At 35.0% G+C, this 24,621-nt stretch overlaps 3 protein-coding genes across 10 annotated transcripts; 1 reads left to right on the top strand and 2 right to left on the bottom strand.

The window, feature by feature from the left end:
- The first annotated feature begins 1,582 nt into the window (after positions 1 to 1,582).
- LOC107760710 (protein RER1B-like) lies at positions 1,583 to 9,750 on the top strand. 4 transcript variants are annotated; one of them, XM_016578806.2, is made up of 6 exons: positions 1,583 to 1,768; positions 6,274 to 6,443; positions 6,757 to 6,830; positions 7,036 to 7,396; positions 9,050 to 9,230; positions 9,343 to 9,750. In XM_016578806.2, the coding sequence occupies exons 3-6, from the start codon at positions 6,815 to 6,817 to the stop codon at positions 9,385 to 9,387; spliced, it is 603 nt and encodes a 200-aa protein (XP_016434292.1). In that variant the 5' UTR covers positions 1,583 to 1,768; positions 6,274 to 6,443; positions 6,757 to 6,814; the 3' UTR covers positions 9,388 to 9,750. The 4 variants fall into 4 exon arrangements, with proteins under 4 accessions (XP_016434292.1, XP_016434294.1, XP_016434293.1 ...); XM_016578808.2 differs by lacking the exon at positions 6,757 to 6,830 and having other exon boundaries at positions 1,586 to 1,768; XM_016578807.2 differs by lacking the exons at positions 1,583 to 1,768; positions 6,274 to 6,443 and adding an exon at positions 6,450 to 6,644.
- A 2,538-nt stretch (positions 9,751 to 12,288) lies between these two features.
- Positions 12,289 to 24,336, bottom strand: LOC107760709 (putative beta-1,3-galactosyltransferase 4). Of its 5 annotated transcripts, XM_075247141.1 has the most exons (12): positions 23,117 to 24,323; positions 22,422 to 22,501; positions 15,206 to 15,266; positions 15,006 to 15,073; positions 14,691 to 14,902; positions 14,526 to 14,589; positions 14,126 to 14,217; positions 13,907 to 14,027; positions 13,721 to 13,808; positions 13,504 to 13,629; positions 13,309 to 13,418; positions 12,289 to 12,709 (listed from the first exon to the last, which is right to left on the bottom strand). In XM_075247141.1, the coding sequence occupies exons 1-7, from the start codon at positions 23,258 to 23,260 to the stop codon at positions 14,190 to 14,192; spliced, it is 657 nt and encodes a 218-aa protein (XP_075103242.1). In that variant the 5' UTR covers positions 23,261 to 24,323; the 3' UTR covers positions 12,289 to 12,709; positions 13,309 to 13,418; positions 13,504 to 13,629; positions 13,721 to 13,808; positions 13,907 to 14,027; positions 14,126 to 14,189. The 5 variants fall into 5 exon arrangements, with proteins under 5 accessions (XP_075103242.1, XP_075103245.1, XP_075103244.1 ...); XM_075247144.1 differs by having other exon boundaries at positions 12,289 to 12,648; positions 13,907 to 14,217; positions 23,044 to 24,336; XM_075247143.1 differs by having other exon boundaries at positions 13,907 to 14,217; positions 22,422 to 22,492; positions 23,117 to 24,335.
- Positions 13,089 to 14,168, bottom strand: LOC107760704 (putative beta-1,3-galactosyltransferase 2). The gene is made up of 6 exons (XM_075247713.1): positions 14,073 to 14,168; positions 13,907 to 14,027; positions 13,721 to 13,808; positions 13,504 to 13,629; positions 13,309 to 13,418; positions 13,089 to 13,204 (listed from the first exon to the last, which is right to left on the bottom strand). The coding sequence occupies exons 1-6, from the start codon at positions 14,166 to 14,168 to the stop codon at positions 13,089 to 13,091; spliced, it is 657 nt and encodes a 218-aa protein (XP_075103814.1).
- Positions 24,337 to 24,621: the final 285 nt, after the last annotated feature.

The following is a 24,621-nucleotide window of genomic DNA, read 5'->3' as shown; positions in this document are numbered from 1 at the left end:
AACGAAAAAAGATAATATCAGTATCACCAATAGAAACCATAAGAAAAATACAATAATGAAAATAAGAAAGTAGATGCAAAGCAAACACAATAGACAATATATAGACCCGATACTATAATAAATAAAAAAGTAATAAAACACAATATTGTAACTAGCTAATGTCAACATAACCCGACTATACTCACATTGCCGTTAAAACTAAGGGTATTTTCTAAATTTGATTATATCTTAAATAGCAGCCCTTCAGGGTTAGGGGTAGGGGGAGGGGACTGCAGAAACAGCCAGTTTTGGAATTAATATTTAATCATTAGCCACAGTGCATAAGAATTTATAAATTTAACCACATATGAAGTTGGCCTTGGCAAGGCCAAAACTTTCGACATTTTTGCTTGGCCAAACTTTCGATATTCTTACATTTATGTCTAATGTTCTTGAATTTAGGGAACAAACCGCTCTGCGTGATGGGCAGGGGCGGCCCTACCCTAAAGTAGGTAAAGCAGCTGCTTTAGGCCCCACATTTGTGGGGGGCATTTTTTATTATACCTATTATATTATATAATTTCTATGTTTCAATTTAGATGAATTTATTTGACTCGTCACAAAGTTTAAGAAAAAAAGACTTTTAAAATTTATCGTCTTAAAAGCTTAAGAGGTAAAAAGATTTACAACAGATATGATTTCTGCCAAGAAAATTGCATCTGAAATGAAAATTAAATCCGAACTTTGTAAGTAACGTGTGATATATAAAAATAAATAATTTGACGAGAATATTGATATTGAAATCTCTTGAAGAGTCCTTAAGAGTTAATTACTATTTATACATAGTAGATAAGACTATTTTTTCACTTCAAAATAGATTTGAACAATTTGAAGCATATGAAAATATTGTTTGTTTTCTATTTAGCGTAAAGAATTGAGATTACTAGATGATGGAAATTTGGAAAAATACTCCCTTAATCTTGAGTGTTCCTTAAATCATAATAATCAATTCGATATGGATGGTTTAGATTTATTTTTCGAATTAAAAGTGTTAAGAAAAATAGTACAACTAGAAGATAACAATTTAATTGATACACTCAATTAAATAAAAAGATTTGATTCTTTCCAATTGCTTATATTGCTTATAGAATAATGTTAATAACTCATGTTACCATTACTTCAGCACAAAGAGGTTTTTCGAAATTAAAACTGATAAAATCTTAGCTAAGCTCAATAATGTATGAAGAGAGGTTAAATAAATTAACTATATTGTCAATTGAGAAAGAATTATTAGAAAAAAATAATTATAAAAATATTATTAATAACTTTGAATCTAAAAAACTAAAAAAAATGGACTTCAAATTAAAAAAAAAATAAAGTTAAAAAACAATTAAGGTCCCTCATAAAATTTGACTTTAGACCACAAAATTCGTCGGGGCGCCCCTCGATGGGAAGAGAGGACAAACGATAAAGTAGGAGGAGCCAAGGCCCAAGGTTGTCACAAGATCACCAATCTCCTTGCCTCTTCATTCATAATCACATGCTCCCTCCCTCCATACAAACACACAAAATTTAGGTAATCCACTTATGACATCGAGTAAGAGTTGTCATTTACCAATTACTTTGCTTCACAAATCAACAACACCTATTTATGGGTTTTCAAACTCTCTTTAGGTTCAATAATGGTGGATTCGATTTCTCCACTACAATCTACAAGCACTAACTCATAGTGTGAAGCAAGGAATTGTACAACAACTAAGAAGGGGGAGGAGGAGAAGAAACAAAGGAGGTTTGTCTCAAGTTTGCTAAAATTGGCTACAAATTAAATATGCTGGAAAATCTAAATATTTATATTATATTAAAAGCACAAATGCCTTTAGCGAAATATCGTTCGCCTTTTTATCCGTTAAAATTAATTTAATACTGGACAAAATAGTCATTTAAATTATTTTACAAATATTTAGGACTTGAAAATTAATTATATTTTGTGTATTAAATGCTTCCTTATTTAAACTATGTAAGAATCCTAATATTTATGACTTAATAATTAAACTTTTACCTTATATGAATCATTAAAAAGAAAGAAAAAAATCAACAACATACGTTTACTGCATTTTTCTCCCCTACCTTTCATTAACAAGAGATACACTATCTATTACATTAATTCAACGGTACCAATAAAATACTACTATCAATGAATAAATGCTTACCTTTTAGAACTTAAAACTAAAGACTATTTATCTCATCTAAACTTTGATATTTATAAATAAAAACAAAATTTGTAATCCCTTAAATATGTGTTAATTACTATAAAAATATTTCATTGAATATTTATTTAATTATTTTTCCTAATATTTAGGAGTTTGAAATTTAATTAAAATTTTAAAAAAATCTTTTTTGAACTCTGCAGAAAGTTCTACTATTTAGAGTTTGCATTATGTAAATCTTACACTTAAATTATATATAAATGATAAACAAAATACATAATGGAAAGAATAAAAAGTTTAAAGAGAGGACATACTGGTTCTTAGATAATAGCGGTCCACATTTTAATAACTTTCTTACGTTTTTATTTATATGCAATTCTTTTTACATTAAAATATTTTAAAATACACATGACTATTTACTAAAAATAAAATTTTATATTATATTATTAACTTTCAAAATTTATAAATGAAGTACAATTAATTGGAATGTTGAGAAAATCATTAATAAACACATATTTTATCAATTATTCCAACAAGATAATTTAAGAGATATTTTAGTTTTTAATTAATGATACATTTAGATGAATATAAATGGATTTTTAACTATAGAAAGTAATTGCGATTTCTATAGCGAACTCGATTTTTAAATTTTATTCCTCTCATATAGTGATTCTTGATGAAAAATTCTTATTGAATTAAAATATAATAATTATCAAACATTTAAATTTATTATGAGCTACTATGACGAATTTGAACCAACAAAAATAACTTATGTTATTTTGAGAAAAAATAAAATACTTGAAGTAATTAATTAGCAATAAAATCTAATTCAATTCTTTTTCAAATTCATCATAAAGTAAAAAACATTCAAGCTGACATGAATTTTTGTCGGCTACATAAATGTGTTTCCATAAATAGACCACCAGTGATGAAAGAAATAAACAAATTGATCAAAATTGATTTCAGTATATTAGTAAAGTTGACTTGGTTAAAATTTTAAATTAGAAGAAACAAGAATAAAACTATAGAAGACAAAATGGATTCAAAATTAGTTGATATTAAATATATAATTTTCTTTTTTCATCAATTCCAACAAATAGCCATCTGTAATTTTTTATACATTAGTAATTTATTATAAAATATTCCCTCAACATTAGTCATTTCCAGACTTTATATTGTCACTTAATTATCCTTTTTTTTCTAAAAACTATATGACCAACCACTTTTTTTCTGAATTTTTAAAAGAAAGATGCATTTTTTTTAATTTGTGTTATTTATGACTCTCTGAAAATTCATGATAAAATATATAATAAATATTTGGTTATTTGTTACGGAAGAAAATGTGATACCATAGTATTCTATTGGTACTTATATCTCTTATGCGGATGCGGGTTGTTGGATAACATCATGAGCACTGTTATGAGGTTGACTGAGTTAGTTTAATAATATCAGAATTCATCATTTTCAGGACTTAATTTTTTCTTTATAATTTTCTAACTCAAGTATATTCTTTGATAATATTTATGTAGTTTCAAAAAAGTCTACATTCATAGTAAAGATAAACGCGCAACGCGCGTACCCTAAAACTAGTAGCTTAAATAACATAGTCAAACTGGCTAGCAGGTGAAATTTTACTCAGTCAAACAACTATTTATGCACTTCCCCTGTTTGTTTGATGGGATATTGATACCTATATAAAACTCTAAAGAGCAAAATGACATTTATTTAGCCAGTAATTGGCATAGGCTCGTATAGCCCAAAAAAAATTGGTAACATATAACTCTTATAACTTTGTCTCTCTAACTTTCTTCACATTTTTCTTAACCCCACCCTCGATCTCTTCTCCAATAACCCCTCAATAACCTATAAAAAATTTTAGGTAGTCCTTTCTCACCGGAAAAAAATGGTAGATTGTCGGAAAGTTATATTTCCGGCACATTTTTTAATAATGTATATCTGATTTAGTAGTGAGTTAGCTGTTAGTATAAATAGTTTGTACTGTACAGATTTTCATTACACAGAAAATGAGAGTATCTGATTCTCTCTCTCTCTCTCTCTCTCTCTCTCTCTCTCTCTCTCTCTCTCTCTCTCTCTCTCTCTCTCATATATAAAAATTAAAAATAAAAATTTATCTTTATATATATATATATATACACATGGCTATATACACAGATATACCACCTCAAACAACCATTTTCTCCATTTTTCACACATTATCCGCCGCATCACCACCACAAGAGCACCATAACTACCAATAATTTCATTTTAACAACATAAAATACCATTCTAATCTAAAACAAAGAGAGAAGAAGCGAAAAGAAAAATAAGTTTGAAGCTATACACATATACTACCAATATTCAGCCAAAAAACCATACCAATTCTTCTCCAAATAATTTCCAATTTCAGATTTAGCTTCTGAAGGATTTTTTCAAGGTATTGCAGCAACACCTATTTGATTTAATAATATTTTCGGATTTTAAATTTCAAACAGCCAATCTTCAAACTATAATAATAATAATAATAGAGTTTTCAAACTTTTCTTCTCTCCAAATGTTCACAGAAAAAAGACTTATTTTACATAGAATACAACCCTTTAAAAGACTTATTTATATTCCCTACAACTAATTTTACAAAATTACTTTTAATACAACTTATTTTAAAATCTTATCTTTTTAATTAAATTATGTACACCTTTTCATATCCTAAAATCTATTCATTGAGATTCTCTCTCACTTAAAGAATATCTCTTTCCTCAAGTTAGGGCGTTAAAATAGGAAAATTAAATTAGTTTTCTATTCAACCTATTTCAAACTTATCAATGTTCCCTCTTTTCAATATTCGATGATCTTGCAATACCCAAATTCAGAAACCATTACTATCATACTCTTCCACTTGTAGGCGTAAAATTGTTTTCCCTTTCCACTAAATCTTTTTCTTCATGAAAATTGACTAACTTTTTTTTCTTCCCATTTTCTGATATTATTAATCCCATTTATCATCCCAAAACTTCTTCATATTTTGATTCCAATAGATTGTAGGGTTTTTGATTTGTGTGAATTTGATAACTACAAACGAGGAAAAAATGGGTATAAAATGCATTCAACTGTTGCTGAGAACAAAAACAATGGAAAGGACAAGAGAGTTGATTATACATTGTACTATACTTTTTCTTTTATTTTTGTAGTTGATACAAAATATACATTATTTGTATATATTATATTGTGTACAATATATTTGTTAATGGTGTTTCTTTCTTTCTAGTATGTGTATACAGTATATGGTAAAGGTAGACTACAATGAAATTTGTTCTACGCTGGATTTTTGCAATGTGTTAATTAATGTTTATAATGTATATATGATATACATTATTATATATCCCGTATACTATATATCATATAATGTATTTTTGTGTATTTATATATTTAAATAATATACAATTTATATAAGTAAATTGTACAAATATGAATGTGTATCCTAATAGAATGATAATTATTGTATACTGTAACAGTATACATTACAGTAAATACTCATCTAAAAAAGTCAAACTTTTTCATAATACTTATGATTTTACGAAGTACACTTCTTGATATGAAATGCTTTGTATAAAAAAGTTTTATTGCTATCTAGATTTAAAATATATTTTTTCTATGCAAAAATGGTCTAATTATTCGATTGGTACCTACTGGAATAGGGAAATTGTACGTATTAGCTAAAAGGGAAAAATAATTTATATATTACGCATATCATACTTTACGTATAAACTATATATGGACAAACTGAAATTGGTTTCAGATGGAATAACAATGAAAATTAATTAGAATGCTAGCTAATTTGTGTTGGAGCTTTTTTAGGTAAGATTATTTTGTTTTGATATGCATTTAATTATGTTATCACCAATATAAAGAATCTCCTTATTTTAGCCTTTTATTCATAGCAGTAATCTTGATTGTACAGTATAAATAGAATAACATTTAAAACTTGTAGTTGTACAATATGTAATATCTAACATAGTTGTAGTTTATATAATTAACTCTTGTAGATATTGTATTTATGAAAGTTTCCCATCTCTTATTTAATGGTTATTAGGGAATTAGTGGGTCCTTAGGCTTTTTAGTCAATGGGCTTTATAGAGGCCCACAACAGAAGGGTTCAAGGACTAAAGCCCAAGGAGCCACGTCAGAAACCCATCAAATAAACGAGGGAAAGGACTTTTCACTTCAATTGCGAGAGCTACATTCAAATTCAAAAGCATCAAGGTTTGATTCTTTTCCTTTTTGAGCATTCTGTATGTATGCTTTGAGAATCATTACTTTTGTTTCATCATGCGAATTGATTGTTGATTGAAAATCCTGAGAATTACTATGAACAAATAGAACCCGTCAATGTTGTTTCAATGATGTAAATTGGAGAGATGTGTCATTGGGGCTGCTTAGATTGTTTGAAGTCTACTGCTTTAGGTTGTTGGTTTTGAGCCTTTAACCACACGGCAAGTTTAGGTGTTGCTTGATTTTTTAGCTCTTGTTGTTCGGTTTAATGAATTGACTATGTGCATCTCTTTATCTATTTCAGTACAAATAAATCAGAAATGTAGTCTTCTTGGAGAGTGCGGACTGTCATTCTTTGTATTATGAGTGCCCATGACAGTGAGTGATATGAGCTTTTCAGCTATTTTTTGTAACTAATTAATATAAATTAAGTTCCTCTTTGTTCTTAGCAGCAATAAAATTGAGACTCTAAACTCTTTTATATCTCCCTTTGGCAATGAGTCCATGAAATGTATATCTAGTTGCTTGTAGCGTGATATCTTGCCCTCGTTGATCTTATCCCTTTTGTTATATGTATTTCAAGGATTTTCAAGTTGTGCTTTTATGGAGGGTGTTGGAGATGATGGTGCATCAGCGGCTGCAGCTTTGAACATTAAACCTGCAGAGAGCTTCCAGTATTACTTAGATAAAACCACTCCCCATGTATTCTATAGGTGGATTGGAACCACTGTTTTGGCACTCCTTTATGCTCTTCGGATTTATTCTGTTCAAGGATTCTACTTTGTTACATATTGTTTGGGCTTTTACATAGTCAATTTGCTGGTTGGTTTCCTGTCGCCTCTTGTTGATCCTCAAATGGAACCTTCTGATGGACCTATGTTGCCTACTAAAGCTTCAGATGAGTTCAAGCCTTTCATTAGTCGCCTTACGGAGTTCAAGTTCTGGTAATAGTTCCTGCTGTACGCTTGTGATTTCGTTTCTATTTAAGTGGAGAAAAGGTTGTCATACTTTTTCTTTATTTTATCTTTCTGAGTTGATATTCTGGAACTCTTTTTAATCATAGTTTATTCAGTTTGCTTTATCTGTTATGTCGATTGGTCTTCCTTTTTCTTGGTAAATTTGGAGAGTAATCTATTTACACGGTAGAAATTTCTGGCATGTGCTTTGACGTGGAAAAAACTTTTTGAGTTGATACATCTTGTGTTAATGACAACAGTTTCCATTTCTTATTTTAATTTCCATTGGAACTTAGCATGGCTGTATTGTACCCATTTTGAAGAAAATGGAACCAAAGATATACTATAGTGCAGGTTCATTGGTAAGTGTTTACGGAATTATTGGAAACATGCTGGCAAGTAGATCTCTATTGATAATCAATCTTTCATTACACTCAAAAGAATGCTTTTGTTGGTGGAAGACAAATTCTTGATATTGTGCTGATAGTAACGAGTTGGTGAACACGAGGCTATATTCGTGGTCTTGTGGAAACTACCTATTGAGAAAGTATACGATCATCTAAATTGGAATTCTTAATCCATATGCTTGGACAAATGGACTTCGGACTGTTAGAGAAACCATACAAGAAACTGTGTTTCTAGAAGGAAATGTTTTATTCCTTTCAAGTGGCAACCTGTGTGAATTTTTTATGAGCACAACGGAAAAGACTAGGGTACTCGTTATCTATTCTCTTTTACTTGCTTGTGATAAAGAGCCTTAAAAGGTTCACCGAGAAGAAAATGGAATGTATGGGCATATCTCATTTTAGCTTGCGACGATTTTAATCTAGTATTGTTCGTAGATTAGACAACTATGAGACTATGATAGTTATTAGGAACAAGACCATGTCAAAATTTCTCACACAATATGCATAGATCTGAAATTGTTGCTAGTGTGAAGGTTCATGATATTCATAGCTTGGCATAGATTGTGGGTGTAAGTTGGTCTCATTCCTACAACCTATTTGGGTTTGCCCTTAGGGGGCAAAGATCCTTCACACAGTTTCGCCAGTGATTTATCTCCCTTTTGCATATGATCAGGACTTCAAAAATAAATCCAATTTATTTCTTTTGTGCATGCATTTATTGTTAAACATGGCATGTTTTTTAGGATAAAGTGAATGTTGCACGGTTTATAAATAATGTGGATCTATACCTTGTAATGGGATGATGTTTTGCCCATGAACCACAGGAATTGAGAGGAGGTGACTCATTTTTCATTGAAAACTATTTTTCCATTTCTTATGTTTCCTGTGTTGGACAAAGATGAACTTGGCGAGAGGAAGATCACATTTAAGATTTCCCTTATATAAAAAAATGGATCTTCAGATTACCTTATTGTTTACTAGTTTGTCTCTTTGTCATAGGATTAAACATATAGGAACACAGTTTCTCTTTCATTTGTTAAATATTTGAGAGCTGACTCAGACTCACTTTTGTTGCTTTTGCTACTTGGTAGGAATTGCTGTTTTACATTCTATAGTGGACATAGCATGTGGAATGGTTCTGATGATGCTTCTATTTTGGGTTATTTGATACTTACTTATGACACTTGGCCACTTGGGTGTTGCTAATGTCTACTCATTTTTCTGATTTCTTCAGGTATGCCATAACAAAGGCTCTCTGTATCGCATTTATCATAACTTTCTTCTCCCTATTCGATGTTCCTACGTACTGGCCTTTCTTGTTGTTCATCTGGATTCTCCATTTTGTCGGTACCATGGATTCCCTAATTAGACAAATGATCAGATACAAATACATCCCATTCAACCTTGGGAAGCAGGTGAGCGAGTTCTTTTTGTGTATTTCTCTAAGTAGTATTCTTGGTGTCATCATTAGGTTATCAGTCTTATTTGGTGATAGTATTTAAACTGTTCCTTTTGTTATTGTGACAGAAATTACTCTGGAAAAAGGCCAGGACAGCAGTACCAAGGACATAAGTGATGCTGATTTTTGGTTAAGACCAAATGGAGGAAAGAGATAAAGTGGGAAAAAAAGGAGATGGAATTGCTACATAGGTCTAAGTTCATGGGTTTTGCACTTGTATATATATATATAGACATCGAATTACCGAAATCTAAGGAGATGGATCTGTTGTGTATTACTTTGTCCTTCTAATTTAGAGATGGCAAATTATTTGTAACTAGTTTTCACCCTCCGAGCTTGGCGCAGGGTCCGTTAGATACGACAATACAATTATGTAGGTATTTGACCCATCTTGACATATGCTTAGCGCGGGGTCTGTTGATACGACAGTAAACTAATGGTCTGAACTTTACTGTTAATGGTACAGTTAACATAAACATCTCTGCATCTCTTTGTTGATGACGTCCTGAATGATAAGCAAACCTGAGGAAAGAGTTATAAACTTTAAGTGAGGGCACGTAAGAACATATTACTTCGCTGCCATGAGATTGAGTAATCTCACATTCTGGGATTGAGTAACATATTTTGGGGAAATGAAGAAGCGCATATGTGGAAGAAGGTTGTGCTTGTGTATTGGTTTCAATATTTTCCCATGTCCAAACTAAGGATAAAAATGGAGCACTCTGTTTCTCTGGAGTCCAATGTCAATGCCAGCTGATTCTCTATACCTGTGATTACTCTAATAATGTACCACTTCTACTTTTCTTTGCCAGATCATGAGCTCCTTACAAGTTGAAAGGACTGTGAGTATATAATATTGTTAGTTTAGGCTTTTACCTCTAGTTTCCTGTATCAGAAAACAGGAGAGTAAAATGTATCAAGTGAAAGGCGTGAATTGATTGTCAAACACTTGTGAAGACCTCACAAATATATTTCCAATAGCGAGGAGCTACTCATGCACAGCACAGGCCCCACCCAACACAGTACTACTTCAGAATTCTTAAATTTTTGAAAACCTCTCCCCTTCTTTAGCCTTATACTAGACTTGCGTATAGGTTACCGAGCTTTGCTATTCTAAGGACTTGACGTGATACTCGATCAGCCGTGGGATTATATTTTCATTATGAATTTACTCCCCTGTTGTACTTAGGTGTTCGGAAGTTTCAATACTCTTATGGGATTGACCTTAGCAGTATATTTATGAAAAACCTCAGTGATATTCTTATGGGATCGGGCTGATTGCCTCAGCACTATCTTTATAAGATCGGGTCTTTAGCCTCGACAAGAATATGTGGAATGTTTCGATAAGTAGTTAGTGCGTACATCATCACCTTGACTCGGATTTGACATTTGCACCTGACAGTGGTCACATATACTTTATTCGAGATAGAAGATTGGTACTTGGCGATTTCATATTTGGTTCTTTTATTGAAAAGCACGTTGTACATGTTTATCTACTTCATTACAACTTGCCATGCCTCATACCTATCTAATTTCTTATGTATTTTGATTATTGGACCACCTGTAAGTGTCGATGTGCCTCATACCCTCTACTTCCAACAAAGAAGTTGTGAGTTCGAATTACCCCAAGAGCAAGGTGGGGAGTTCTTGGAGGGAGCGAGCCGAGGGTCTATCGGAAACAACCTCCCTACCCTAGGGTAGGGGTAAGGTCTGCGTATAAACTACCCTTCCCAGACCCCACTAGTGGGATTATACTGGGTTGTTGTTGTTGTTATTGTCGATGTTGACCCTTCGCTACTGCTTCTTCGAGGATACTAGATACTTACTAGGTACACGTTGACTTACGTACTCATACTATATTGTTGTGCTAATTGTGCAGGTACTGGGACATGCCCTTCTTGCGCGTAGGCGCAATTACCGAGCAGACTTAGTAGTGAGCTGCTTTCTATGCTTCGATCCGCAACACACAGATTCTCCTTTCTATTTATTTATTATATTCTGTCTACTTTCTATTCCAGACAGTTATTGTAGTAGTATTGTATATTTCAGTAGATGCTCACGCACTTATGACACCGGGACTTGGGAATTTTAGACCGTTGTTCGCGATTATATTGTTCTAATATTCAGACTCATATTTTGATCAAGTTTGGAATCTTGATGATGATGCTAGTATTTTACCATGATTATGGAATGATTTCCACTCGTTCACCTCGCAAATTGTTTTGAAAGATGTTATGAACTACTTGTTGTAGTGTTGAGTTATTGTTGGCTTGCCTGGCGACAGCGTTAGACGCTAGCGCGGCCTATGGTGGAAATTGGACTGTGACACTAGCTTATCAAATATTACAAACGAAACAGAGTTATGGTAATGTGCCTTTGCTATTGTAAACGCCAGTTGGCTTTGAGTTTCAATGTCATAAATGTGCTTATGCAAACCAATGTTTGAGGAAACATACGTGCGTCGATCGAGCTGTAAGAACCTGAAGACTATGGGAAGTGAGGAATAATTTTTGGTCTTGGAATATTGTGAGGACGTGCGCTAATTGTCCTATTGGGCGTGTGCTAGAGAATGAGTTACCAAGTAAACACAATGATTGAGCCGTGGAGTTCGTTAGTTTTACGATTAAAAAATTAAGGATAGTATTGTGGAGTTCGTGTTCTACAATTGAAAAATCAAGGATGACGTCATGGGATTCGTGGTTGCAAGAAGACGTTCACTTATTTCCTCTTAATATTTGAGGCATCATTGTAACAACAGTGCTTCTTTCTCGGCCATTGTCATATGATCATAGATTTTGGCCTCCTTTTCTCGGCCATTGTCATATGATCATAGATTTTGGCCTCCTTATCATGATCTTCGTTCACCGAATGAGGATCTTTTTTATTTGTGGATGATCCATCTATATAGTATTTCATTTTTCACAAGTGTCAATACTATAAGCGTCCTATCAACATTATGATTATTCTATTTCATTTGACAGAAAAAAAATATGCATAAAGGCATACTCAATTCAGCACCAAATTATAACAGGTTTAATCATTTATCATATCATGTGTTATAAATAAAGATAAGAAATAAAAAAGATAACACTTATCGTAGACAAATAGCAGAAAAGCATAAAGAATTTACTTTAGATGCATTTGATCAAGGAAAACTTGTGGAAAGACACACTACCTCGAGCACGTATTTTACAAGCTGATTTATACTAACTTCTTGGAGATATAGATTTTAAAGAGTCGCTACAATCTACTTGCAGGCTCCATAGATTGGAGAATTGCGGAATCATCAGAAGGCGGCGCTCCACAAAGCATTATCGCCTTCCGCACAACGGCGATGAACCTCCTTAATCCTCTCTACAGACTTGCAAATACCACTGCAACTCCAATCAAAGGAAGAAACACAGATGTTGGCTGCTTAAGCTTTCAACTCACAATCTGTTAATATATAGATAATGAAACAAGAGTAAACAACTCCACAAGTATCTCTTGCACATCATTTAATGAGCAGAACTGTTCCAGAGAAGCAACTCAAAGAATTTTCCAGATACTTATTGAAAGAAGCAAAGCTAAATCAGTAAATGTGATTCCTCAAAATATGTAATAAGCAACATATTTGCAAGACTTTTGTATACAGTTCCGGTCATTTCTTATACGATGTTCAAGACATAATCCAATGCCAGCGTTCAATATAATTCCACTTCCATATTAAGGGAAAACAAAGAAAGAAGCACAGGAGCTCTAGTATAAGAAACCATTTTCATTTATACAAAATTATGAAGGACAATAGTGTTATTGGAGATATCTGGCTCATCAATCAAGCATCTACTTTAAGGCTGATGTTAAAACCCCTTTTGAACATAGCATAATCATCAACTGACTCGCCCTTTCTTATTGATCTTAGAGATAAATAACAAATAAAAGCAGATGACACTGAAATTGACAATGATCAATGCTCAATGCAGATTAAGAAGTCATAACTTTCGTGAATCTTACGGCTGACTGCATCTGAGAAATAGGGAGTTGGAAGTTGTTACCAGGTGGAGTTCCACAACACAATTTACGGTCATCTATATGTTCCACATCCAATCCAATGAACCACGATCCCACTGTTACATCCTCGTTAGCATACTTATGTAGAATGTGCCTAGGTAATTTATTTGAAGATCAGAAAATGATATTTGATTAATAAACAAACAATCCAAGTCCATAGGAAAACAACAAATGCTTACCTGTTTATAGATATATAGGTGGCCAAATCTTTTGAGATGGCATACAGTTGGCCTGTTGCATGTCGGAAATACCTGTTTCCGTCGTCACCAAATTTCCAATGCTCAGGCTCACGATATCTCACTCCCCTATAAGTAAAGGACGACAAAAATCGGAATAAATATAGGAAATTTCCTCAGCGTGCATTTACAGATAAATTCTAGTAAACCCTCTGCTTACTTCTGCACAAGGACAGGACCAGATTTCATGCAACCAATATATACACTGGGTTTTGAGCGATGTCTAGCTAGAGTTGCCGCCAGCGCTCCTGAAGTTTGAATACATGTAGGTTAATCGTGAAAGCAAAGACAGTACAAATGTAGAAATAGAAGCATGATATTTAGAATCCATAAGGGCTGCATTTACCTATATTTACATGCACATCGTCATCAACTTTGACATAGAAATCTGCATCCCAGAGTGAAATAGCAGTAGTAAAATAGGTCTTTGTCTTGGCTGATAGTTCAAGGTATCCCTCAACGTGTTCCTAATGAAGTTCAATTGACATGTCAGCTTTTGAGGAACAACTAACTGTCTCCCCTTTCACGGTTTTTAAGAGGGACAAGATTTCATAAAGGAGTAGACCAGAGAGCATTGACATTTCCAGCCTCAAGAAATCTCCATGCATCTTCTCTTCTGCTTCAATTGCTCAATCAAGAATTCCACCTGATGTTGCACTGGTGAAATCATAATCAAATGAGTAATAATATAAAAGACCAAGCACCAGACGATAGAACAGATAAGAGAAACATACAAATAATCCAACTTTGATAATTATTGGAATTCTTAACCCATTCAAGAAATTATGAACCACATTTTTAATCATCAGCACAATCCTTAAAGAAACCTCTGTAGTATTTCACGAAGTAGCCTCACCCTAACACAATGAAAAAATTATTGGCTAATATCAGAAAATCATTACCAGCTCCAAAATGAAGCTCGGTAACTACGTCTGGAGAACATCAGACCTAATTGAGTCACATACCTGTGTCCTATTACAAACCGAATCACAATGCCCTTTTCCTCCTCAAGCTTCTTTGGCTTATCACCTGCTTTACAACAAGTCAATAACGAAATTTTCAGTAGGCACCTCGTTGTAGTACATGTGCACAAATAAGTAAGAAAACGCTGTTAATGAAGTGTCAAGAACCTTGTGGCATCCAGGTAGCACGAACTGAGTCTCTTCTTTTTCGGCTACTAAAGGTAGTGTTTATTCCTATTACCATTAGATATTTTCTCTTCTTGGTTAATTCAAGGATCTTCAGATCTTGAGTTATTGGAGAACCACTCATTGTAGAATCCTGCAATGCCCACGCTGCAGCTAATTCCATCTCCAGATTTGAAATTGTTTTATCGAGCGTTCTGCCTTTTGTTAAAAGTGAGAAGCAGCTCTTACCTTTTCAATACTTATATTGAAAAGCATGATCCACGTGAAATTTACGAATAACAAGCATACGAAACTTACTGTATAGTATGATCCGTCCTCGAAAGTTCCCCAAGAATATCTTTGGATTCACTTTTTACATCCTTACGCTAAAAACACCACCACCAAAGTCATTAATACCGACAAGCTTGAATAACAGAGTACCTAAGATTACATTGCTGTCCACTTTTCTTGCATAAATATCACAGTTGTAGGATACAGTCCTCGCGCCCTAACCCTACCTTTTGATCATCAACCAGTGATGTCCTTGATATGGTTTTAGCTTCAGGCACTGTCCACATTCTACAACCATAATAATGCAATTAATAGTGAATGCAGACATGCTCATACCATAAAGAATAAATTGGATAGAGTTGCAATGGAGAAGCGCAAAGCTGGAAACAACATTCTAACTTCAACGCCACATTATTCAAATTAAGGAATAACAAGTCTCTGTTACAAGGCAAAAATCTAGGCTAGAGACAGTGACAGATGTGGTGTATCTGAACACCCATAACAGTAAAATTTCTTAAACTTGAAAAGCTTTCACCTCTAACTAATCAAACTACAGAAGAGAAAATTTCCATTAAGAAACAAGCTTAACTTCTAATGCACCAGCAATGCAACCAACAACAACAAAGAAAAGTTTTGCAAGCAATGGGAGGAAAATGGATTTTAGCAATTTCAGGTTCTAATCACAGTCTCAATACCACACAATTGACTCCATTGAACGGTGAAGAAATCGACAATGGATGTACAATCGAACAGATTTTGTTTTTGGACTCTCAGTACCACACAATCGGCTCCTTTGTCGGTTCATGTGCAAGTAGGAAACTACAACCTTATGGCAAGGACAAAGTATAAACGTAACAACTGACTTGCATTTTAATGTTTAAACTCACTGCTTATAGCAATTGTGTAAATTAGTGCTCCTTCCATTCTTCAACCTTAAAGCAATTGTGTGGAAAGCATCCTTAAGTTGCAGTTAAACATTTCATATTGCTTAACTCTATCTACAAAGCCAAGGATTTTATCAAGTGTGTGCATAATTTACAGAAGGCTATGCACTTTCACGTTACTGAGAATTCGAAATCCGATAAGCTTGTTCGTGCTCGATCTCTAATTTAAATTGCAATGAAACGACCCCAAAAGGAATTTTACCAGATTCTTTCAATAAACAGAGCTCATTTGGATCCTGAATCTATTTCCGCTGTCTCTTCCCGTAAGAAATTAGGTAGGGAAAGAAAGCATTTACCTTCATGAGCTAATTTAATTGGGTGGGAAAAAACACAATTGGTGATTCAATAGTAAGAACAAACAGAACAAAACCAAATACTCATTTTTCCCCTCCACTCAAATTCAAAACAAAAAACAGAAACCTATTTTCTATAACAAAGCATAGTTATGTAGCCTAATGTAATGATCTTGCTAAGAATCAGAGAAATTAATCAACTAAAGTGCGAAATAAAAGGAGATTTTGGGACAATTTTCTGTTTTATATATAAATGGAAAAAGTCGAACTACAAACAACCAAAATGAAACAACTATCTATTACGGATTAACTCCATAGCTGATTGAGATCTGCAGAAATGAAGAAGAAGAAGAAAGAATCAGAGATTGAAGGAAGTGAAAGAGAAGAGGCAGGGATCGAGTGAGAAAGAGAGAGAAGAGAGAATATTGACCTTAGATTCGTTGCCTTCCCAATTCTGTTGAGGGTTCGTTATAACAACCTCAGCTGAAGTGGCACAATCCTAGCCTTTGCAACTCATTTATTCAAAACTAATCCTAGCCGTCGATTTGAATTTCTATTACTTCCTCTTCCCCGATTCTGTTATTCTAGCTATTCCCTCGCCTAATACTTTCCTTCATCGAGCCATGCTGACAACACTAGTCTTTAGATTATTAATGGATCATTACATACCCCACCTCTTCAAAGGATCCTTGTCCTCAAGTATTAGAGTCGAAATCTGGGAACTTAGCTTTGAGGAACTGATAATCCTCCCAAGTAGCATCTTCTGGAGGTAGATTCGACCATTGTACCAGTACTCCAACCACAACAACATTGTTCCTCTTGATCAGTTGCCTTTGCAGAATAGCAACCGGTTTCACCAGGAACTGACCATCATCACTAGTGATAGGTAAAGTTGTCTGCACCACTACTCGATCACCCACTTTTTTCTTGAGTAAATAAACATGACACGCAGGGTGGACCTTAGATTCCGGAGGCAGATCCAATTTGTAGGCCATATTACCAATTCTAGCCAGGATCCTATCCATAGTATTTAGAACTCAATTTAAGTTTTTCCTCAATGCAATGGAAGTCTGCCTATATGGTTGGAGTTTTAAATAGACCATATCCCCCACTTGGAATTCTCTATCAGACCTCTTATCAGCATAGTATTTCATTCTCTCCTGAGCCTTAGTTAGATTGTCCTTCAACAATTGTTGCATCTGTTGTCTCCTCATTATTGTATCTTCAGCTGCTTGCACCACTGTGTCCAGTAAGGGGCCTAGGGATAACTAAGGAGGTGAATAACCATACAAGGCCTCAAAAGGAGTGCATTGTAGGCTGGTATGGAAGTTGGTGTTGTACCACCACTCAACAGCAGTAAGCCATTGTCTCCACTGTGTTGGTCGACTGGCAGTCATACATCCGAGATAATTTTCCAAGCACTTGTTGACTCTTTCAGTTTGACCATCACTATGAGGGTGGTAGGTTGTACTGTGATGCAATTGAGTTCCCATAAGCTTGAATAAGGATTGCCAAAAATTGCTTAGAAACACTTTATCCTTGTCAGTTACTATGGATTCAGGAGTGCCATGCAAGCAGTGTATTTGTTCAGCCATTGTTGCTGCAGTATAAGGATGTGAAAGAGCTATGAAATGGGCATACTTGATCATTCTATCAACTACCACAAGAATGACCTCCTTGTTTTTGGATTTAGGAAGACCTTCTATGAAGTCTATACTGATATGGCTCCATGCTTGATTTGGAACGGGGAGGGGCTGCAGGAGACCAGGGTATGCCATATTGTCATCCTTGCTCCTAAGGCAAACATCTCAGCTAGCAACAAAGTCATTGACCATTTGTTTCATCTTGGGCCAGTAGAACATCTGCGACAACCTTTCAAGAGTTCCTAGTTGTCCTGAGTCATGGAATGTTGAGATCAGCTGAGTTCTGAGACCACCATTAGCCCCAATATAGATTTTTCCTTTCCTTCTAAGTAGCTAGAAGAGTAATGCCAAATGTTAGGTCCTTGTATGTTCACTGTTGCCTGACTAATTAATTCTGCAGCTTGAGTATCTCCTTCATAACTGTGTACTATCTCTTACATCCAAGAAGGAACTGAGACACTAATTGCCTGTAATTTCCCTTGAATTTGGCTTGTGTTGTTTTCTGATTCTTCATGCTGCCTGGAAAGGGCATCAACTACCCTATTCTCAGCCCCTCTCTTGTACTGCACTTCATAGTCTAACCCAAGTAATTTGGTCAATCCTTTCTGTTGTATGGCAGAAGTAACCCTTTGTTCCAGAAGGTATTTTAAGATGTGGTGGTCAGTCCTGACCACAAAATGCTTGTATTGCAAATAGTGTCTCCACTTGTCTACTGCATTCAGCAAAGCCATGTACTCTTTCTCATAGATTGACTTACCTCTGTGCTTCTGAGCCAAGACATTGCTAAAATAAACTATTGGTCTTCCTCCTTGCATCAATACAACACCAATGCCATTTTGACTAGCATCTGTTTCCACTATGAACTCCTTAGTATAATGAGGTAGGGCCAACACTGGAGTAGAAGACATAGCTTTCTTGAGGGTTGCAAAAGTTAAATCAGCTCCAACATTTCATTTAAAAGCATCCTTTTTGAGTAAATCAGTCAATGGCCTACAAATAACTCCATAATTAGCAACATACTTTCTGTAGTACCCAGTCAACCCCAAGAATCCTCTCAGTGCTCTCAATGAGGTTGGTCTAGGCCAGTCGATCATAGCTTGTATTTTAGTAGGATCAGTAGATACTCCTTCTGCAGTTATTATATGGCCTAGATATTCAACCTTAGATTGACCAAATGAGCATTTTGACTTCTTAGCAAATAAGGAGGGTTTCCTCAGAGTGTCAAATACAACAACTAGGTGAGTTACATGATCTTTCACAGATAGATTGTAAATGAGGATATCATCAAAGAAGACCAAAACAAACTTTCTAAGGAAAGGCTGAAAAACCCGGTTCATTAAAGCTTGGAAGGCAGCAGGTGCATTTGTTAATCCAAATGGCATAACACTGAACTTATAATGACCTAAATGAGTTCTGAAAGTTGTCTTGTAAACATCATCTACCTTCATTCTGATCTGGTGATAACCGGCTCTCAAATCCACCTTAGAAAAAATCACAGATCCACACAGCTCATCTAAGAGGTCATCCACAATAGGGATAGGATACTTGTCCTTCACTGTAGTGTCATTCCGTCCCCTATAGGTTCCATCTTTCTTTTTGACAAATAGAGCCGGTGATGAAAAGGGTGATTGACTATGCTGAATTATCCCATTGGTGAGCATCTCTTTGACCTGTCTTTCTAACTCATCCTTCTGATAATAATTGTACCTGTAGGGCCTTAGACTGACTGGTATGGCTCCAGGTTTCAAGGGAATGGTGTGGTCTAGGGTCCTGACAGGGGGCAGAGATTTAGGTTCTGCAAACACATCAGGATACAGGTGCAACACCTCTTGAATTGCCTCTTCTACTGGTTCCTGATCTTCTGCCACCACGGAGCTCATCATGAACAAATGAGCTATCAGAGCTTGGCCCTTCTTCAGCATCTTTCCCATGGTTCCACTTGAGATCATGTTTAGTTTACCCTCTTCAGAAATACCCTGCAACACTAGTTTATTGCCTTTTTTGCCAATGGTAACACACATCTTTTCATGATCAAACTTAGTGAGATTGTGCTTCTTCATCCAATCATTACCCATCACCATGTCACAGCCTCCTAGTGGAATGATTAGCAAGTCTTCTTGGAAAGGTCTACCTTGCATCTTCCATTGATATCCTGTGCAAATGGAGGTGCACATGACATAGTTCCCATCAGCTACTGTCACTCTCACTGGTGGGCAATGCCTAGCCTGGTAGCATGTCTCCTTGACTGTGTTAGCATCAACGAAACTATGGGTGCTGCCAGAATCTATTAGCATTGTTAGTTTCTTGTTTCTTATGGTACCTCTGACCAATATGGTATTGACTCCTTTGTTGTCACCTGATAGGGCATTCATGCACACAACTTCCATGACTTCCTGCTCCAACTCTCCTTCGATGATCAAGTCTGCACAAGGTTGCTCTTTAACTGCCTCAGTACATTCAAGAATTGGCTCTACTTCTCCCCTCATACAGTTCAGTTGCTTCTTCTTGCACTGATGAACTGGAGCGTACTTTTTACCGCATCTAAAACACAAATGATTGCTCTTCCTGTACTCATAGACTTCAGGGCTAAGTCTAAAGGAGTTTGGCTAGATTGCAACTACAACAGGAGCCTTTAGGTTAACAGAACTGCTAGCTACAAATGAGGGCTTTGGGGTACCCTTGTTCTTCTTTTGAGCAGCTTCTATGGCCTTCTCCTGTAGTCTGGCTTGTCCCATAGCAAATCTTAGGGTCGTAGGCTTGAACAATTTCACACCAAACCTTATTTCTTCCTTTAGGGCACCTATGAAACTGGATATAAAGTGAGACTCATCCAAGCAAGGATTCCTTACCACCATTTGAGCTTTCAAGTCTTCAAACTTGCCTGGGAAGTCATCAACAGAGCCTACTTGACTCAACTTGTTGAACTCTTCTACTATATCCTCCATTAGTTCCTCTCCAAATCTAATAAGGAATTCTTCTTTAAATTCAGCCCAACTCACTTTACCTCTGCTCAATATTAATGAGTGGTACCAAGTATCAGCTAGTCCATCTAGATAGAGGGCAGCATCTTCGACCTTTTGGTTGTCTGGGGTTCTATACAGATTAAAATACCTTTCAAAGGAAATAAAATCATACAAGAGTATATATTTAAAATGAACCATACAATAGACAATCGAATCATGTTCCAAACAATTCCCCCTATTACTTAAAAATTGTATAGAAGAAAAAAAAGTTAATTAATGATTTTAGCTTTTGCAGCTTATGGCCGTGCATATGAAATGAGGAATCATCCAAGTTCGCATGGTCAGACAGAAAATATATTTTACCTCTTACGTGTCATTATATACTAATGCTCTATATGAAGCAAATTTTGTACCCTAACAATCCCTGGAAAGCAGTACTAACATTTTCCCAGGACTTGTCTTTGCAATTTGCTAGAACATCTCATATTGCTCGTACTACTACTATGACTTGTACAACAAATTTCTTCTAACCAGGTCCCGGGATATACCAGCCTAACTTGCAGAAATTACAAGTAATCTCTTCATAATACTGAAAATAGAAGGATGCTTCTCTAAATGTAAGCAATGGAATTCAAATAGACATATTTGCTCTTCACATTCCTACTGAGATGAAAAATACTTGGATGGAGATGACCGATGACTAAAATTGTATGCTATCATAGTTACAGTTGAGATTCAGAAAGCGGGCCTCTACAAATATACAATATGTCAAGAAGCTCGTCAAGGAAGTTAATAACTTGAAACTCTTTAGCATTTTCTGAAGGTTGCATCTGAATTTCACTTAATACTCTATAATTCTCAGGTAAAAGGTTGATCCTACAGCGGATTTGACTTACATAAGTTCTTGGTCTAGAGCGTACTTAAATTTGAACTGAGGGTTTAGTTTACAATTAATTGTAAGATGCATTGATCACCAAAGTTACGCATATAGCCACTATAGAAAGGATTGTCAATTTATACCTTTAAATGATTTTTACTCCATTGAATATGATATTGCAAAATGTCGGATATCACCACAATTATCATCTGAAACTTAGATTACCCTAAGCCAGTGAAAACAACCATTGTCCAGTGAGTTTATGTAAAAAGGAATCCAATGGAAGCTTAGAACGTCACAATTGCCAAAAATATGAAATCCGTCTAAGAACAAGGAACAAATGGTCAGATAAAAGACCCTAAGGGCATATCATAGCAAACGTTTCATGTTTAGGCACAATGGTTTACTACCCATGACGCATGCAGCATAACTCTAGAAAAACATAGCTGTATATACTTGTTTCAATTTTTCATACATAAAGAAGCTTCCAAGGATTCCTGGAAGAAAAAGAAAAAAAAGAGTAGTAGATACCTAAGGATTAGTGTCATTGAATCAAATAAAATAACATGGTTCAAGCTAAATTCCATAACAAAATTCCAAACTCTTTTAACATGGGATTTCAATCAAGTAAAGCGAATAACCTTTATGTAATCTTTAAGAAAGGCTTGATTAATACAATGACGGTAAGCAACAGTCTTATACCAAACAAAGGTCATAACTTACCTTTCCAGGACCTGCAAGAAGAATAGGCTTCTAAGTTTTTGAACCCCGGCGCTGCTGAATAGTACCCAAACCTGCAGTGTCTATTCCTTAATTACTGAAGGAAAACCTTGAAATAATACACTAGCCCAACAATGCAGAACTTGAGAGAAAAGATCATTAAAACTGTGGTGCAGTGTTCTTCAATGATATTGTGTGTCTACTGTCTTTAATCTTTAAAACCTTACTTTCCATTTATCACGCAAGCATGGAAACTCCAATGCCTGAATCAACATTCTAGATTACTTATTAGTCATCATTTGAAGAGTACCAAGGTGAACTCAGGATATTCAAACAGTTATATCTAGTGTTTTCCTTCCCGGCCATAGCTCTGCCTCTGACTATTGTGATACTGGTTGATGATTTCAATTAAAACAGACATAGTTAATTATTCTAAAAGAACAAGAATTGTCAAGAGCTATAGATGGTCCTATTACATTTCAATGGATGCATTTTAACTACACCTATACTATTATCAATTTTGCTCTTCTTGACATGCGCACTAATGCAACAAATGTATTTTGGTAAAAATGGAATTATTGCTTCAGAAAATGAATGAAAAGGTCACTAAGAGAAGGTGGCGTACTTTGAGAAGTTCATGCATTGACTTGCAGTGGGACTAACGCAAACGAATTTAGAAGTACAAAATGCAGGATTACATAATTCAAATAACCACTGATGGGAGCACAGGAACAATCAAAACTGCTGCTCCAACTCCTTCCCTGTCTGCCACGACAGTGAGATATGGAGACCATGACAGAGGTAGACTTATGCATGACCTCCAAGACCAAACTATCAATCATAAATCAATAGAAAATCCAGAAGGGACGCCCCAATATATATGCTCTATAACATATACTAATAGATGTCATAGCACAGTGCTACAAAGAAATGAAGAGCACGAAAGTAATGACTGTAAATGTTTTCTTCACACAACCAAATCTATGAAATTGATATCATTATATCACACCATAAACAATCTAAGTTCTTATAAGCAACTACACCCTGCCTTCTCTGGAAACTCTTAGGACATGTGTCAACATCTAATTACATGTTTGAAATACACAATGTGTTAACCTTCATATAGTTTAAGTTAAGCAATACTAACATAAGACAACAATAACATTTTCTTTGGGTAAGTGACAGCAATGCCATTATACTTCATGCAGACAGTCGACACTGCACATAATATCTCCAACTCTAACATAAGGAGGGAGGCGGGTAATCCTCTTTAATAATTGCTAAACAGGTACTTGTGCAATAGTACATAGCCCATCTATTATCTTGCATAAATTTTGTATAAGAGCAGGAATTTCAAACTTGAGTGAACCCTCGTCTAAAAGCCTAAGCTGTTATAAAGTTGGGCACATTTCCATTTATTTACTTATGCATGCAACAAAAAACTGAACAGCACTTTTTTTTCTCAGCATTGACCGTTAATGTAAAGCAAGTGACTCAAAAATGTTAGCTTTAAGAATCTAACAACAGGGGCAGTCCTGGCTGTTTTGCCAAACCGACCGTGACAAGCTGAATCATTTGGCCTATAAGCTTCCACCTATCAAACGAATTCATTTCACAACAAAAACATCAACCCCATTAATCAAATCACCAAATTCAACAACCAATAAAGCAGGCCTAACACATTAAATGAAGCCCACAAATGACATTAAAACCCTCGGTTATTTGAAGAACAACATGATCTCTCTCCTAAGGGTATTGCTAATTTGAGGGATTAGGTGGTTTTCTTAAGAGACTGAGTTGGGTTCTGAATCTTTTGATTTGGAACATTTTTTTGTGTGGGGGTTCTTCATTGGATTAAAATTAATATTAACTGCAGAGCGAAATGGCAGAAACATAGAATAGGGGCATTTGCTGGGTGGGAAGAACTTGTCAATTCTCAATTGGGGTTTTAAAGAAGTTACCACAAAGTAAACATTTCATCAATTTTAAGAAATGGCTGTTGGCCTTAGAAACAGACTTCTGTTTGATTTTTAACATTGTATAAAACTAATTTGAGTTAAGTAAGAAGTTCTTTGATTTTTGTGGCATTTACGGATTTGGAAAACGTTAATTTATCAAGTTTTATTTATGGGACAATGTGTGTTAGCATGACTACTTGCCAAAAATACTTTTTAGGGGTAAACATGATATATAATGGTAACCA

This window comes from Nicotiana tabacum, chromosome 24 (assembly GCF_000715075.1).
Source record: "Nicotiana tabacum cultivar K326 chromosome 24, ASM71507v2, whole genome shotgun sequence".
Lineage (NCBI taxonomy): Eukaryota > Viridiplantae > Streptophyta > Magnoliopsida > Solanales > Solanaceae > Nicotiana > Nicotiana tabacum.
This window is presented reverse-complemented; position numbering and strand designations above follow the sequence as displayed.